The 16,613-nt window shown below is 51.8% G+C and overlaps 1 protein-coding gene across 1 annotated transcript in view; it reads right to left on the bottom strand.

Annotated features, from left to right (window-relative positions):
- The window catches only part of HDAC4 (histone deacetylase 4), a 230,705-nt gene that overhangs the window by 55,341 nt on the left and 158,751 nt on the right, over positions 1–16,613 (bottom strand). The window contains exons 6-9 of the mRNA XM_054723477.1: positions 11,852–11,972; positions 8,629–8,750; positions 3,487–3,618; positions 1,165–1,277 (exon numbers count right to left, since the gene is read on the bottom strand). Coding sequence (XP_054579452.1) covers positions 1,165–1,277; positions 3,487–3,618; positions 8,629–8,750; positions 11,852–11,972 — 488 coding nt within the window. The remainder of the gene's footprint in view (positions 1–1,164; positions 1,278–3,486; positions 3,619–8,628; positions 8,751–11,851; positions 11,973–16,613) is intronic.

The raw sequence follows: 16,613 nt of genomic DNA, 5'->3' as shown, positions 1-16,613 counted from the left end.
TTCTCTGCTCAACTCTGGCCCACCTGACTCCCTCTCCCCACCAGCATGAGGAGCCGGGGAGAAGCAGGCCGTTGGCTGGACCCTGGCCCTAGGTCCCGAGCCTGCACAGGGCTGGGGCGAGATAGGTGCTCCAGAGACACTTGGGGGATAAATGGAGGGAAATTAATGTAAGAGCGAAGGTCCTGGAACTTACTGCTGGAAAGTCGCTCCAACTCAGGCCTGGTCAAAGGAACAGCACGACCTGCAGCTGGCCCTGGGGCCCTCCACCTGGCTGAAGAAGCCATCCACCTCTTTTCCCAGGAGGCTCTCCTTCCCTCTCAGCCAACCCCTGCATCTGATGTTCCCTCCAAGTGATCCCAGAACCCTCTCTGTACTCAATTCGTGATGCTAACTGACACCCTAACCACCTCCAGTGTGGTTCCAGTGTTCCTGACACAAGTACATGTGCCTTGTTGGCAACAATTTAAGTTGTGTATCTCTCAATATACAACAAGTATTTTTGTTGTTGTTGTTAATACTCACCCGAGGATATTTTTCCATTGATTTTTAGAGAGAGTGGAAGGGAGGGGGAGAGACAGCTAAGAAAACATTGATGTGAGATTCATCTACTGGTTGCCTTTCGAATGTGCCCCAACCAGGACCGGGGATCAAGCCTGCAACCAAGGTTGTGCCCTTGACCGGAATTGAACCTGGGACTCTTCAGTCTGCAGGTTGATGCTCTATCCACTGAGCCAAACGGCTAGAGCCACAACAAGCATTTTAATTCCCATCCAGCCAAGATTCCAATGGGCTCCTGTTCCCAACCAGCACGCAGAGCCCTGTGCCATGAAGTTATGGGCAGCTGGCACCATTGGCATGTGGTTCATGTGGAGGATGGACCTAATGTGTTCTGAAGAGCCCAGGAGGAAAGGGGGGGGTACAGAAATGTTCTTTGACCACGACTCTCGTATTGGGAACTCCTGAGTTCCTATGTAAAGGAGGTCGAGTGATGAGTGGCAAGTGGACAATGGTGCTCTGCAGGCTGCCTCACTCCTCAGTTTTCCTCACCATGACCTGGACAGTCAAGTCTGAAGGACAACTGTAAGATGCAGTCACCTCAAGCAAATCAGCTCTTTGAATCTGCCTCAGGGCCGGCAGGAAACAAACAGAAAGCAGGGCACTGACCTCAGCTGGGATGCTGGGGACGGCGGGTGCGATCCCATTCTCGGTGCTGACGCTCCCGGAGCTGTTGTTAGGCGAGCTGGGTGCGGAGCCAGGGGCACTGCTGCATGCAGAGTCTGTAGTGGAAAGACATGTCGTCATCCATACTCGGCTCAAGTCCCAGGAAAGTCATGGGACTCACCTATTGACTGGGGCCTGGGCTGCTGCTTACCAGCATGTGGACAAACTCCAGCAGGAGAGAACATGACCAGGGCCCCCAAACAGCACTGTGCAGCCCACTCCCCATTTTCAGTTTTGCTAACCTTTCAGTTCTGTGGACCCCATACCTGAGACCTTTGAGCTGTACACATTATCAATTTTAGTCCTCTTTTGTGTTTTAAGATGATCTTAAAGCCCAGAAAGACAAGCCCTTGGACACTAACTAATATTCTAAACAAAAGGCCAGGAAACACACAAGCCCAATGACTGAGAGCAGGGAAAGGTTACTTGTGGTCACTAGGAAAGCCACGCACCATTAGTGTCCACTTTGAACACATCCTCTCATCCTTCCTGAGTTACATCGAGGTCCAGGGAAAGTAGACTGATAGTAGTCTCTGCGACTGATCTAGGTTATGTGGAAACACACACTACAGCTTGTATAAGTAACTGTGAAGGCACAGTGACTGCACGCTGCTTGTGGGGAGAGGGCTCCATTCGCTGCTACTGTGACAGAGGAGAGGATGGTGTTCTGTCCAGTTCCAGGGGAGCGGCAATGAACACAGGACTTGCTTTCTCTGCCCCAACCTATGACCATGGCCACCACCAGGTCCTGTCTGCTGGGAAGTCAGCTCTGCTCAGAGCACGGGTCCCTCCAGCCACCTGGGGCCCTGTGCTGCACCTGTCCCTCAAGCTTTTTCTGGCCTGTGCAGCTTCCCTCACATCCTGGCCCAGGTTCCTTTGGGTGCTTTCTCTATGAAACACACTCGGTGTCAATCAGGAGTTGCACACCCAGTCTGCTACTTGCCTCACAGTGACGGTCTAGTCTCTTGAATTAGATCGAAAGCTCCTGGGCAGCGAGGACCTGAGTCTTTTTTGTGACCAGCCAGGTCCTGTCTCACAGTAGCATCAGCAGTCACGGCTGACATGACATTCATTCTAATGCTCAGAAAGAAGCCTGGGGACAATTCCATCTCCCCAACAGTGTGACTAGAAATAAACGCTGGCCTTAGCTGGCCCTGACCAAGGTGCTGCTCAGAGGAAACCAGGCTGTGTTCATGGGCACACGAGTGCTTTAACATAATGGGATTCTCTAATTCGCACAGAAGCGTCAAGCTGGTGAAACCAAGAGGGACTTCAGACGTTTCTTCATTTCTTTAAATGAGGCCTCCACACTAGAACAACCAGAGGACAGACCCCACATTGAAAAAGGAAGACAAAGACAAAAATGGGTCCCCAGATTCTTTTACACTAATCCACAAATATGTGGAGACAGGCTCTAGGCTGGGTTTCCCCTGAGCTGAGGAACCTCAAGAGCAGTGGGGCAGGGCGCCAGGCACTTATCCCGAAGGTGTTGGGACTCAGATTGTGAGATGTGGCCGCTCACATAGGGAGGACCAACGCCAAAGGCTCCCTCCTGCTCCCGAGAGCCTTGGTTTTCAATTCAAACCCTGTACTTGGTGCAAATGCTGCCCCCAACCCTCGACAAACACCCATTTCCAGGCCACCTCTAAGCAACTTCTTTGTCCTGTGCTTTCAGGAATGTGGACATCAGGATGAGGGGTGTGTCTTGGGTCAGGGGTGTACCTCGAGGTGGGGTATATCTTGGATAGGGGATTCACTCTTGTAAGGGGGTGCTCCTGAGGACTGGGGTGCACCAGGGGACCTGGGGTACATTCCTGTGAAGGGGTGGGCCCTTTGAAAGGGTCTCTGCCCAGTGGGTATATTCTGTGTCTCCACCACTAGGTGGTAGCCAAGAGCAATGCACTCATTAAGAGGAAGTGGAGACCCGGAGCTCCCCATTTCTCTTCTGCCTACCTGCTGGCCCCATGCTGAACCATTTTGATGCTCTAGTGGTTCTGGCATTGGAGCAGGTCAGACACATGTGACTCCCCACTAATAGGGCAGGATGGATTAAAACCCCACCTTCAGAGTAACCTCAGTCTGAATCCCTGCAGAACTCTCCGGCCCTGTTAGCTCTGTTGTGCTCCCTGTGCCTAGTGACTCATGCTGGAGCAGGGACAGGTGTGCAGGGTGGGCTTCAGCCTCAGAGGTGCTAAAGAGCCTCATGGAGAAGGTGGTGCTGGGTTGGTGGGCAGGCAGTGGGGTTTAAACTCTCCTCTAACATACCTGTGACATCCAAGGGACGCTTTTTTAGAGCAGTGACCACAGGCCCATCTTTCCTGCGCAACAGGGGGCTGCTCCGTCTCTCAGCCACTTTCTGCTTTAGCCGGGACCGTAATTTCAGATTGGGTTCTGAAGCTGCATGAAAAGGAGATGTCATTACAGCCAGGCAGACACAACCTGGGTCAGGGTTATTTTGTGGTGGTTTAAAAATATGCACACTGGGTAAATATTTCCTTAATAGCTGAGTGAAGGCACTATTCTGAGGCCTGTGGGCAGAGTATTTTCAATCAAACAGTGAGTAAAACACATCTGATGCCTTTGGCTACATTTCTTCACATATAGGATTATAAACTTGTGTCAGTGGTGTCATCAAAAATAATGCCAATGTGCCTTACCAGCAGAGGGGAGGAAAACTGAGAACTGGGCTTTTTGGGGCTTTGGCCCATGGGCGTTATTCTGACCTTACATACTTTCCTGCTCACCTGCCATGTATCACAAACCCAGAAGCAAATTGCCCGCTGGAGCACCTGTGTCCTCTGTGAATGGCTGACATGAGGGCACTAACACCAACCCCAACCCCCCTGGGATGAGGGTTAACCAAGCCAGGTCTCAACATCCTAGTTCACCTGAACACAGGCCACAGGTGTTTCGGCTTGGTTTGGTTTTTATTCACAGCTCTGCTTGTGTGGACGGAGCCATTTGCAAACCTGTGACTCTAAGCCCATGGTGGTTCCTAAGTCTTCTGTACCTAAAACCCAGGCCACCCCCTGACCAATCAGGTATTAATCTTTATACACTCACGTGGAATGGTGCCTCCATTATAACATTAACTGAAAAATAGAGTTACAGGACAAAGTGCAGAGCAGGTATTTTGTTAACAAAAAGACAGCTATACACACACCACACACATACACACTCAACACACAGGCTCTAAGGTGTCTGCAGATAACACTATTGGCAGTAGCTGCCTTGGGAAATAAGACTCAGGGTGCGTACTTTTGTGTGTTAATTTAATACAAGCATGCTTTATTCATGTAATTTTTCATTTAAAAAAATGTACTCTATGTGACGCTTTCCTAAACCCCCTGCTCTACTCAACTGGGCTCAGGGCAGCTTTCCCACGGAACAGTGAAACCTGCAGATTTGAAAAGATCAGCACAGATCTCATTGGGCACTTTTCATAATGAAAGGAGTTCAAGTCTGGCAGGTGTCCGTTTGAAGGCTGAATACAGAACAAGGTGTGAACCGCTTTCCCAGTGTACAAGCTGCCTAGTATTGAACACTTGCTATCTCTAGGAGTTTCTTTGGAAAAGCACAACGAAGTCTTCTTTAAAACCTCCTGAACACGCTCATGCCCATTTTTTAAGAGCACTATTGCTCCATTTTAAAGATGGGCAAATGCGCTTGGTGGGTTCGTCTGCCCACGTCACCCAGTGAGGGCACAGCTGACTGTAGAGCTCTTCCTTGCCCAGCAAGGCAGCTTCAGCCAGTGACGGAGGAAAACCCATCAGGCTTCCCATGGCAGCAGTCAACTGATACTTCTCGTGAGCCACTGCGAACAGGGCCGTCCATGTGGGGAGGTGCAGACCTGGATGAACGTTGTAGGAGGAGGAGCAGGAAGCTGGGTTGCAGTAGTGAACCCAGGCTAGAAGCTGAGTCGTGGGCCCGCTGCCAGGCCCATCATGGTGCAGGGACCACTGGGAGCAGAGGCTCCTTACCCAGGCTGGCCTTCCTCACTGCAACAATTCTCCATGAGGCTGAGGAGAGCCTGGGGTTTGCTTTGTACAACAAACAGGGAAAACAGTATGCCCATGCCAACCAGCTGGTGTCCTGATGGGGAGAGTGGCGACTGTGTTGGAGAGCTAGGTGGGTTCCTGAACAAGCAGGCTCCATGCAGCACAAAACTGTGCTGAGGTCCCAGAGTCGTGGACAACATGGGAAAAGGGTTGTGGTGGGATGACAACGGATTGTTTTGTGGTTCTGGTCTTTTTTAATCAATCGGAAGTCACATTTACAAATCTTTATAAAACAACCAGAGGCCCGGTGCACGGATTTGTGTACTGGTGGGGTCCCCAGCCCTGGCCTGTGGAGATTGAGTTGAAACCAGCTTTGTGACATCCCCTAAGGGGTCCCGGATTGCGAGAGGGTGCAGGCGAGGCCGAGGGACCCCACCGATACATTAATCCGTGCACCAGGCCTCTGGTATGCATATAAGATCTTTGGTTAATCTCTTCCTGCCCTCCCCCCTTCCCCCTCTTCTCTGAGATTCATCAGTCTGTTCCATGTTTCCATGCCTGTGATTTCTGCTCCTGAGTTGAGCATCTGCCCCATGGTGGTAGTGGGCCTATAGCTACCGGTCGGCCAATCGAACAGTCGGCCTGTTGCTTAGGCTTCTATATATATAGATTTACAGCAGCTAGTATCTTCAGAAATAGAAGGACCAAGATGCTACTGGAGAACAATAACATCCCTATGCACCATCACTGTGACAAAACTCTGCTTTTAAAGGGGAAAAGCCTGCTTTCCTCAGTATGAATGTGAAACCAAACGCTGTACTTCACGGAAATCTCACGTTAAGTCATTTGCTGCCCCGTAGACCAGGTGCCAGGGATGTTGACACTTCCAGGACATCTGTCCCTGCTGGACTTGAAGAGGCTCAGAAAACCAGGGTTAGGGCAGCCCCTGAGGCTCCACCCAGAAGACCCAGTGGGAGTGGGCACCACCTCACCTGCTCTGTACCCCTGCCTAGAAATGACCCCTCTACATTCTGGTTGAAGGTAGAGGACAACCCCTGTCAATCACTGGGAAAGGGGCGGGGCTAGAAGATAAGACCTGACATCCCAGTACAACAAGGCATGCCTTGATGTCCAGACTTCTGGCTGTAAATGCTAGTGTTTCCTTCAGTGAGGTCTTCTCATGGGGTGTGCAGTGGTTCCCTAGGTTTCTGACTGTGGCATTGAGGGAAGGGCTAAGGGTGAGAAGTCTGGCCGGAATGGGTCACTGGCTGGGGAAAGGATCAAGAGTGCCCTAACAGCTCAGGAAAACACAAGTAGATGCGTGTCACTGGAGGCTACCTGAGGGAGGCACAGGAGGCCAAGAGCTCCCTAGTTATTAGGCAGCTGGGTAGGCAGGGTGCTCCAATTCCCCCGAGGATGCAAATACTCGGACAGATGGATGGGCTTTTCTCTTGAGACAGGACAGGTGAGAGGGTCACCCACAGAAGCCACCAAAGCCCAGGCAGCGAGAACAGGATGTGTGGAGAGCAGTGAGACTGATAACATATGTTACATGTTCACACACTGTGGAACTGCCCCTTAAGGATGGACAGGTGGGCAAACTGTGTGCAGGGCAACAGAAATTAAAGGTAAAATCATGGGATTATTTAATTGTACATCACACCTATTAAAGGTGATCATTTTAATTCATCCAAGGCATTTTGTATCTAACATTTCTTTAAAGAGTTTCATATAACTGACTGTTTCCGGCAGAAATGTAGATGTAAATTATTTAGAACAAGTGATGTCCAGTGTTTGAAAGACACCTGTCGGATGACACAGGACACCTCACTGCAAGATCTCATTTAAACATTTTCCCTGAAATCTTCGTATTATTAATATTATTGATGTGCTACTGATATCTTTTGATAACTGACAGTGCAGTCATTTCTTGATTAAGTTCCCTGGGCACCAAGCACCCTCAGGACAGGAGGCAGGGCCTTGGCCTGGGTCTCCCTCCCAACCCGGTGCCCGCCACTCACCGTGGACGCCAGCTTTGCAGGTCTGCACTTGGTTAATTACAGCTCCTAAAGGGGCTGTGAAGGACAATTGGAGGATGGGCCCCAGACCCTGACAGACACTTCTTTCTGTCGAGCTGGTGGACGCTCATTTTAGGGGAAACTCAAGATCAGTCTTGGTAGATGATGAGTGAGAACCACACCTTCAAAGTGAAGAGGAAAGGACAGAAGCCCCACATCCACCTTCCGCATTAAAGTTTTACACTTGTTTGCAGGACCCCACCTCTGGCTGGGAGGGGCTCCAACATCTAGTCAAGGCTCTGGGGTCAGCACCAGGGGCATGGCCGTACTGCTGTGGCCCCTTCCTCTCACACACTTCGACTGCTTGTCAAGTCTCGCTGGGGCTGAGCTTCAACCTCCCTCCCTGCAACTTCCAGCTCTGCATCCTGGTCTGACCCCTCTCTGGGCACAGCTCCACCTACTGAGAGGCCCCCCATCTCAGTCTTAGGGTGGGCTGGAAGGTGAGCCCCCACCCCCAATGCCTCATCATTGGGGTAGAAGACCTGGGTTGTGACTGCTTTAAAACATTTCTGTCCCGAATTAACTGAAATCTTCTAGATAACACAAAGTTTGTTTTTACAAACACACAGCTGCACAGCAGACTATTCCCATTAAGCAGGTGTCCCCACATTACCCACACTGCCCTGTGGCCCAGGCTCTGATGCTGTTCAGGCCCTGGCCTCCCGGAGACAGAGCTCTGGATGGTTCTCCTGCCCTAGCCCTGCCCTTCCTCAGCCTCAGTGCACTGCCATGGCCACTCCCATCTTCTTAAATGCCTCTGCCCGCTTAAACCACAATGCTGCAGAAAGTCCAAGAGGCCCGGCACCCTGTTTACATTTGTGACAGAGGTGCTGCTCCCCTCTGGCTTGTTACAAAGGTGCTGCTCAAACCCCTGAGACCTCCCCCTGCAATGTCCCTGATTTCTTTCTCATACAGCTTTCCCCCCAACTCCAGCACCCCGACCATCTCCACTCATGGCCTCTGCCCAGAGGCAGCACTGAGAGCCAACAATAAGAAGACCTCAAGGCCCATCACAGGAGCAGCTGTGTTCCCACACCCACCAGGAGACACTCTAGGCTGGGACAAACTACAGCACCCCCCCCAAAAGAAGAGTAAGTTTGCATGTTTACAAATGAGCTTGAGTCTTAAAAAGTACACATACATGACCTTCATGCTTTTGGTATGAATCACACAGGAATACTTCAGAATATTGTTTAAAATGATGCTCTAATAAAGAAGCACCTATTTAAAATAAGCAAGGGCTTCCTGTTAGTGCCAGGTGGACTTGGGGATGTGGGGGGTGCAGGTGCAGAGCCCACCCCATCCTCACACCAGCAGACAGGGACACTGACCTGTTTTTCTGAGAGGGAAGTCGTCTTTGGCATCGTACATGCCCAGGATCGGGTGGTTGTAGGAGGCCGACACACCGCTCTGGGGTGGGGAGCTCTGGTCCAGGGAGCTGTGCTGCGTTTTCCTGGGGGTGACATGCAAAGACATGGCTTAGTGAGTGTGGGGCATGGACTCAGTGTAGCTTGGCTCCTCAAAGCAAGCCACACCGAAGTCTAAGACACTGTCCCCATGAATGGTCCTCCCTTTGACATCAGCTCCAGCTCAGCTGGCGGCCTCCTGGGCAGACCAGCCTCCTCTCTGGGGCCAGACTGAAAGGAAACCAAAACCAAGACTGACAGAGAGGCAGACCATGTGACCACACCTCCGCTGCCTGACCCAGTGCTGAGAAGTCTCTGCCAGGCCACTGCTCTCAGGTGGCTCCTGACTTTGTCTGTACTCTGGCCACCAGGGTTAGCACTGGCAGAGGGACTTGTCCTGAGGGGACAGGGCCCAGAGGTAGACAGGTGGGCTCCAGGTATAAGGAACCAAAGGTGTGGTTAGGGTGGCTGTGAGGGGGAATGGGAGGGCTTTGGGATGACTGTTGGAGATGTCTGGGTCCTTGAGGGCAGAAGCCACGTGGTACTTCCCTCCAGCAGAGAACCTGCAGCTTTTCCACCAAGACAAAATCACCACAGACATTTTCTTCTGTGGGGAGGGACAGGCTGCCCTTGAGTTGATCTATACATTTACTTCTTTATGAACAGCCATGCAGAACTCAGAATCCTTAAAATGGCTGGCAGGCAGGCTGCCACAAGGAGGCTCAGGGGAGAGGGAGGCCTCAGAGGGAGGGTGCTGGCTGCCCTCCGAACAACCATTAGCAAGCTCTGTCCTGGTGGAACTGCCAGCTGAGTCTTGTGGAAGCACCAGAGGTGTAATGAATTCTGTGAAATTCAAACTGTGTAATCGGCTTAATGACTGAAAACAAATTTGCCAAACTTATTTGGAATTTGTTAGACTATTTATTTGAATACACAGGACTTCTTATCCATGCACCTGCTGGTATTTGAATTAAGAATGTGAGCTTCTAAGTGCTTACAGGTGGATATTTGAATGTTCAAGAGCAAAGCAGTGTAAAGAAGGTGTCTCACAGAGACCAGGTCAATGAGCAGGGCTGGTCCATCGAGCGCCTGGCACCTGCCCCGCCAGGCCAAGCCCCACTGCTACAGGGATGAAACTCCATGAGGACGTTCTCACATTCCTGGGGACCACCTGTGGCCTGGGCTGGGAGTCCAGGCTGGGACAGGGGCAGCCATGGGCTGGTTGCAACCTCATCAAGGGTCACTTCTCCTTCAGGCACAAAGCCCTCCTGTTAACCTGCAGTTGTACTAAGACCCCGAAGGCCTCACCCTGGGGACTGTCTCCCACAATGTCATTCAAGGTCTGGGGGCTAACACCCTCTACCAAATCACAGCTTTACAGTGTATCCTAGGGGCAGCCACTTGCCCTCTCCCCTTCCCTGCTCCCAGCCACTCCTTGTGGATCCCTCCCCAGAAGCCCCTACACTTCCAACCTCACAGCTCCTGCCCTGTCTCTGCCAGAGGCCACCCGTTCTCTGCAGCCTCCTGGATGCAGGTGATGCACTTGCCCAGCCTGTGGGCTCCATGCTCCCCTCATCCATGAGCCCACCACCATGGCCTCTACTCCTGCCCACCTAGTCTCTCCAAGCCCCACAGTCACCCTAACTCTCCTCCAGGGCCCTGCGGCAGCCATCCAACCCTGCTGTGCTCAAGGCATGCCTCCCACTCTGACTCGCCTGGGCTCACCACCCTGACATTGCTCCTCTTCTGGATAGGTTCCTGGGCCTCGCCACCCCATGGTCATCTCTTCTAAGGTTCTCTGCCAGCTGTCTCAGCCTCCCTCCAGCTATTGCCCTTACAAGTCTATAGTCCAGGTTCCTCCCTGTGCCTCCTGGTCCCTGAGCCCACCCCACCCCACCCCACCCCAGCTTCATTACTGCTGCCTTCAGCTCAGCTCCGTGGACACCACCACAGCCATTTCCCAACTGCTACCCTCACTCAGCCAGCTTCCACCTGCCACCCCAGCCTAGACAATGGATCTTTCCCATGACAAAACCTGTGACTATTACTAGTGGAGAGACCACAGGTCAGACTGGTGCTATCAAATGTGGGGTCTCCAAGTGCACTGCCCCAGCACGTCTAATGAACCCACCCCTGTCAGGTGGCTCTGGGCTCAGAACTTTGTTACGACTTTGCATGGACCCCCATGACCTTCCTTCCTGTGTGATTGTCACTGGTTGAGCTGTATAAATACCACAGCAGGTCATGGCATGAGCACAGCCTGGTGTCCCAGCAATGAGCAGCCACAGAGAGCTAAGGGGAGCAGAAAAGGGCCTGGGGACAAAATGCCTTTAGGTTGCATTGAGGTAACAGATATGTCATCTGAGGGAATAAGTGAGGTCACCTCAATGGGATTTGGTGTTTTAGTACTTTGGAGCTTGAGGACAGCTACATTTTTTTCCAATAAAATTAATGGTAGTCACATTTTGATTTATAAAAACTACCCTATGGGTTTCTCCCAAAATGAAATTACCCGGACGAGCAGTAGAAACTTACATGTAAAGCAAACATCTATGAAGCACCTTGGTCAGTGTTTAAAGCCACAAGCTCGCCATGCCCTTCCAAACCTGGCCTGTGTCCACGGCCAGGGCCCCGGAACCCTGCTGGCAGAACATGCCCCCTGCACATGGCATCACCACCGACAAGGTCAGGACTTTCGACTTCCAGCATGAGCAGGCTCTTTGATGGTCTCTGTCATTGTGCAGACTCTGGCAGAGGCTCTTACATAAAAATAATAAACACACTGCAGGGGTTTACTGACTCCCTAAGAATCAATAACACCTAGGGAAGAGATTCAGAAGGTGCCTAATTGAGACCAGAGTTCCAATTGAAGTAGATCCTTTTGTGGCCTGAGAAGACCAGGAAAGCCAAGAATGATGGGCAGGCCCCAGCCCTGGAGCGTCACTCAGGTCATTTTAAGAGAGGGCCATGCCCCTTTGGGTGACTGCAGGGCGTCTTAACCACCAGACCTTGTCCTTCACAGCATGTTTGCTACTTGTCTTGGACGTGTCTAATTCCACACCCTCCCACTGCCTTCCAGGAGCAGAACTGGTGCCACTCAAATCTATCACAGATTGTGTGCTTGGGGCCCTGCCCACACCCCACTTACCCATACCAGTAGCGAGGGTCACTGGAGATACAGTGGTTCAGGCTCCGGTGGGCCAGCGCCTTCTTTTTATTGAGGACAAACTCTTGCAACTTCATCTTCACTTCTGTGCTGGCCACAGCACCTGGCGTGGGAAAAAGCACAAGGCAGTGACTGGAGGCTCTGTCCTGAAACGGGATAAAGGCGAGCTTGTGGCTTTAAACACTGACCAAGGAGCTGGAGACATTGGGATTGTAATTCAGGAGGCTGCTAACACCATGGAAGCTTCTTGAAGGAAGGAGAAGGCAGAAGGTTTAATAAGAGGTCCGCTTCCACCAAGGGTTTTACATAATTGCATTCTACCAAAAGTGCAGAAGCAATCAGTGTGAAGACAGACTATCCCCTCACACAAACCCACTTCTGAAGGAAGCTTTAATATCTATCTATATACAGTATATAAAAGCCAAGCGACTGGACCACCAGAATGACCGGAACGACCAGTTGCTTTGACGCGCACTGCGGCCCCGATTGGCACCCCCCACCCCAATCGGGGGGCCGTGCTGGCTGGCCAACCCCCTGCAGCCCCTCCGCGCAGCCGACCCTGCCCCAATCGGCCCAAATCAGGGCGGGCCGGCTGGATCCCACCTGTGCATGAATTCGTGCACCAGGCCTCTAGCCTATACATATAAAAAGCCAGCGACTACAATGGCCATAACAACCATAATGACCAGTGGCTATGACGCCCACTGTGGCCAGCAAACCCAGCCCGATCAGGGGGTGGGGCCGGCTGGCCAACCTCGCAGCCCCTCCCCACTGCCGCTGATTGGACTCTCCCACCCCAATCAAGAGCAGGGTGGCTGGCAAAACACCCCCTCCTCACCCCCCCCCCCCGCCAGCCTCACCCCCGATCAGCCAGCCTCACCCCCGATCAGCCAGCCCCACCACGACAAGTACGCAGCCCCTCCCCACTGGCTGGCCTGCCCCTGATCACACCCCCCCAACCCCAATAGGGGGCATGGCTGGGCGGCCAACCTCCTGAAGCCCCTCCCCCCAGTCGGCCACGCCCCCAATGGGCCCCATCACCCTGATCAGCCCGCAGCCTCTCCCCCTGGCCAGCCCCGCCCCTGATCACCACCCCACCCCAACAGGGGGCGGGGCTGGCCAGCCAACCTCCTGCATCCCCTTACCCCGCCTGGCCCCACCCCAGATCGCCCCCCCCACCCCGATCAGGGGTAGGACTGACTGGCCAACCACCCTTGGCCCCTCCCCCAGGCCCCTGGCCCCCGATCAGCACCCCCCACCCCATTCAGGGGCAGGGCTGGCCGACTCACTGCTCACAGCTCCTCCCCATGGCTGGCCCTGCCCCTAATCGGCCTCCCAACCCCAATCGGGGGCGGGGACCACCGTCCACTCGGCCACGGTGCACTGACCACCAGGGGTGCAGATGCTCAACGCACAGGCATGGAAACATGGAACAGACTGATGAATCTTAGAGGGAAGGGGGGAGGGCGGTAAGAGATTAACCAAAGATCTTATATGCATACTAGAGGTCTGGTGCATGGAATCATGCACCAGTGGGGTCCCTCGGCCTGGCCTGCAGGGACCGGGTCGAAACCAGCAGTCCAACATCCCCTGAGGGGTCCTGGATTGCGAGAGGGTGAAGGCCAGGCCGAGGGACCCCACCGGTGCATGAATCCATGCACCAGACCTCTAGTTCTTACATAAAAGAACATTCTGGCCTTGGCTGTGTGGCTCAGCTGACTGGAGTGTTGTCCTGTACAGTAAAGGGTAGCAAGTTCGATTCCCAGTCAGGGCACATACCCAGATTGTAGGTTGAATCCTCCCCAGTCAGGGTGTGTGCAAGAGGCAACCAATTGATGTTTCTCTCTCACATGGATGTTCCTCTCTCCCTTCCTCTCTCTAAAATAAATAAATAAATAAATAAATAAATAAATAAATAAGTTCTTGACTGAGCACTGGCAGCAGAGTGGTTTCCTTCTCACTACAGCACTAGAGGCAGAATCTCAGAGAAGCTTTGTACACACTGACACGTCCCTCCCATGGCAACTGCAGCAGGGATGAAGCCTGCATCCTGGGCAGGCTGCCACACTCCTGAACCCATAGGCAGCAAGTTCCTTTGCAATCATATCGACATTATAGACTGAGTGGCCAGATTATTATGATCTCTAAACGCATAATAATCTGGCCACTCAGTGTATATCCTATATAATAAAATGCTAATATGCAAATTGTCCCCTCGACCAGGAGTTCGACCAGCAGGCCGGCCCTGCCAACTGCCCATGTCCCCTCCCCCTGGCCAGGCTGGCCGGACCCCACCCATGCACAAATTCATGCACCGGGCCTCATCTCATACACACACACACACACACACACACACACACACACACACACACTGAGTGGCCAGATTATTATGCGTTCAGAGATCATAATAATCTGGCCACTCAGTGTATATAACACATAATATTGAATGCACGTTTCTGTTTCTTCCAGCCTTGCAGCTACTGAGGCAGAGAGTGCTTCACCAACTGGACTAAAGTCGAAGTCATGAGCTTCGTGGTTTGTTGGGGCTGCTGGTTGGCCATAGCCTCTCCCACCCTTGAGCAGGTCAAGGGGCAATGGTGCCTGCAGCTGCCCTGGAGGCCCCTCAACCCTGCAGATGCCCCTCCTCCTGTGAGGATTCTTCCGGCAGCTCAGGGGACAAGAGCCTCTTGGTGTCCCCTGTTGGGGTGTCTTGAAAGTAGCACAAACAAGCTAATCTCAGAAAGAGACACACAGAAATTAAGGTGCAAACTCACACTCCCACACCCACCCTGTGAACATCTACCCTGTTTCCTCAGAGCTGCCACTGATTACTCAGAATCTGTGTCCATCCCCCAACAATGATGGGTCTAAGTATGTCCCATCATTGTATAGACTCAAACAGCGTTTTCATAGTGGGAAAACATTCCCAGGGTGAGTGAAACAGAGATTACAAAATCAAGTCCTGACTGTGGGGCATCCTTAGATTTTCCTTTTGTTGTGGTTAGAAACCATGCTGCAAAGAAGGTGTATGAGTCAGTAACACTGTCCATGCGAAGAATTAGTGCTTAGGAGAGACCATCAAAATGATGACATCTAACAAGTTTAATATTATTGTCCTTGGAGCATCTTCCAAATGCCTTTAAACACTTACCACCTTGTGACTTCCTATTGGCCATACACCAGGGGCAGGTCCCCTACATCTTTATCAATAGTTGGGATTACCACTTTATCTCTCAGTACTTGGCATGTTTTAGTACCACTGGCAATGCAGGAAAGTGATCAAACCGCATGATGATAATGAGGAGGAAGAGGGTGAAGACAATCTCAATGGCCAGACAAAGGACATAACCTTCAGGTCCTTCCATACCTGCTGTCTCAGAAGGAGTAATGGAAAGCAAGACAAGAAGCAGAGTTCTCACTGAGCAGGATAAGAACACATCCCAAAAATTTCCAGCAAATGAGAAACCCTGTTAGCTGGCCTAACCTCAGAAAATACCTATTCACATGGATCCACTTTCTCTTTATGGGAGGGAGGGTGTTTCTCACCTGCAAGTGCTCTAGGAATAGAGAGAACCTCACACATCTCTTATTTAGGAAGTCACTGCCTCTCCCTGCTTTGGCCATACCCTCAAGCTTGCATCATGGGCTCCTGAACTCCGAGAAAGGCAAAGAACAAATGCCTAGCCCCAGCAGGAAGGGCACACAATAAATACCAGTAACAACCAAGGGCAGGAAGATGTGGCCAGGGCACATACACTGCCCAGTGGAGACAATGGCCCATTTGTGCTAAGCACCCACCAAGCTGGGACACGGAGAAGCCCTTGTCCCCTGAGCTGCTGAAAGAATCCTCATAGGAGGAGGGGTGTCTGCAGGGCTGAGGGGCCACAGGGCAGCTGCAGGCACCATGGCTCCTTGACCTGCTCAAGGGTGGGAGAGGGCACCTTACCAGGCTCTCATGAAATCAAAGGAAAACAAACCCAACTCCCCAAACTAGACTTCCTCATCTTTAAAATGACCTGGAAGGCTCCTTACCCAGCTAAATGAACCAAATAAATGATGCAGTGCCGCCCTGACCTGTCAGACCAAGTCTACTTTAGAAGAAGTGGCCAATGGTGATGTGGTCACAGGAGTGACCCCAACTGGCCTCCTCCAGCCACCTTTAGCTGAGGGCTGAGTTACAGGTCCCTCTTCACAGGGGCCAGTGGGCATGACCCAAATGCACATCCTCTCAGCTCCCCACAGGCCTGACTGCAGCAAACAAGTAATGCCAAGGCACAGACCTGCGACAGACCTGCGACTTTGAGTGCAAAGGAAATCCTCTTTTCTTCTTTGTACTTCATGAGGATAGAATTCAAAAAGGAAGCTGCTGGTTCTGATCCTCACACTTCTAGCTATGTACTCACCTCTTAAAGGATTTTTCCACTGTAAATCAAAGTTCTGGAATCAGTAATGCCTCTTCAATAAACAAAAACCAAATGTCTCAAAATTTCTACTTTTTAAAATAATTCATGTTCATTATCATTCATTCATTTGAGAGGATTTATAGAGACCTTACTATGTGCTAGTACCGGCCAACGTAAGAGAGACAAAGTCTCATACAACAGGGTGGAGTGGGTGGGGGGTGAGGAGGAACTGTCTAAAGAAAAGGCAGGTAAATAAAAAGATAAACATGAAGAGAGATATGAAGTACAGTAAACCAGGTGGGACCAAGCAGATAGGTGGGAGGACCTAGACCACTTTGGGG

The sequence above is a fragment of the Eptesicus fuscus genome, chromosome 11 (assembly GCF_027574615.1).
Source record: "Eptesicus fuscus isolate TK198812 chromosome 11, DD_ASM_mEF_20220401, whole genome shotgun sequence".
In the NCBI taxonomy this organism is placed as follows: Eukaryota; Metazoa; Chordata; class Mammalia; order Chiroptera; family Vespertilionidae; genus Eptesicus; species Eptesicus fuscus.
The sequence above is the reverse complement of the archived record's forward strand: the minus strand, read 5'-3'. Positions and strand labels throughout refer to the sequence as shown.